Consider the following 1,164-nt stretch of genomic DNA (forward strand, 5'->3'; position numbering starts at 1 on the left):
CACCTAAAATGGTTAAAATAGTAAATTTTATGTTATGTATATTTTAACACCATGTTTAAAATAAATATTTAAAATTTATTTTAAAAGGCTGGGCACAGTGGCTCACACCTGTAATCCCAGCAACTTCAGAGGCCACGAAAGGAGGACTGCTTGAAGCCAGGAGTTTGAGACCAGCCTGGGCAACATAATTAGACACCTATCTCTACAAAAAAACTTTAAAAATTAACCAGGTATGGTGGTGGGCATCTGTGGTTCCAGCTACTCAGGAGACTAAGGCAGCAGGAAAGAGTTGGAAGCTGCAGGAAACTGTGATTGAACCACTATACTCCAGCCTGAGCAAGAGAGCAAGACCCAGTCTCTATGAAAGAAAGAATGAATGAATGAATGAATGTATGAATGAATGAATGAATAGCAAAGGATGACATAGTCTTCCATGCTGCACAACCAAGGGGGTTCCATTTACATAGTCTCCCTGGAGTTGGTTGACTTGGTCACCCTGAAACCGCAACTCTTCTACCTATGGCAGACATTGTTAATCAATCACAGGTCCTCCTCATCTCAGATGGCCCCCAGAATCCTTCTCCACGTGGAACCCAAGACTACCCCTGCTGATTCCTCACAGCTGACTTGTGACATGCCTAGTATTTCCCATCATTACCTCAAACAATGACCTCCTGAAAATACATCTGACAAAGAGAGCTGGGGACACAGATATAGCAGACCTGGTCATTCTTTTAATGGAAGGGGTATGCATTGTTGCACCTTACAAGCCTGTGAGCCCAAAGAGATTTCAAGTTGAATATCAAGTTGGTTTTCTTTGAGTTCATAGTGGCCCTCAATAAAGCCACGGGAATGGCAGGTGTGCCAGCGCCAATAGACCTGGATGATGCGGACAGCGTTGAGCAAACGACAGTAACGCTGGCGGACACACCACATGCGGACCCAGGACTGCAGCCTGACTGCTGCCCATTCCTGCTGCACATAGAACTCCAACACCATCCTCCGCCTCTTCGCCAGCAGCTTCTCCAGCACCTGCCTCCACCAGCACTGAATAATCCAAGCCCTGAGGGCTGCATGCAGCAGTGTGCGTCGCACCAGCGTGCCCCGCCACCAGGCCTGGATGAAAACAGCTGCAGACCTTTCTGTCATGATGATCTTCTCTTC

General features: G+C 46.9%; 1 protein-coding gene across 1 annotated transcript; it reads right to left on the reverse strand.

Moving 5' to 3' along the window:
* Positions 1–589: 589 nt before the first annotated feature.
* Positions 590–1,164, reverse strand: LOC102130703 (IQ domain-containing protein F5). The gene has a single exon (XM_005547279.5). It carries the CDS (start codon positions 1,147–1,149, stop codon positions 727–729), a length of 423 nt encoding a protein of 140 aa, XP_005547336.1. The 5' UTR covers positions 1,150–1,164; the 3' UTR covers positions 590–726.

This window comes from Macaca fascicularis, chromosome 2 (genome assembly GCF_037993035.2).
Source record: "Macaca fascicularis isolate 582-1 chromosome 2, T2T-MFA8v1.1".
Lineage (NCBI taxonomy): Eukaryota > Metazoa > Chordata > Mammalia > Primates > Cercopithecidae > Macaca > Macaca fascicularis.

What these genes read in the sequence shown, in the direction of transcription:
- LOC102130703 (XM_005547279.5), bottom strand. Translation starts at nt 1,149, where the DNA reads ATGACAGAAAGGTCTGCAGCTGTTTTCATCCAGGCCTGGTGGCGGGGC.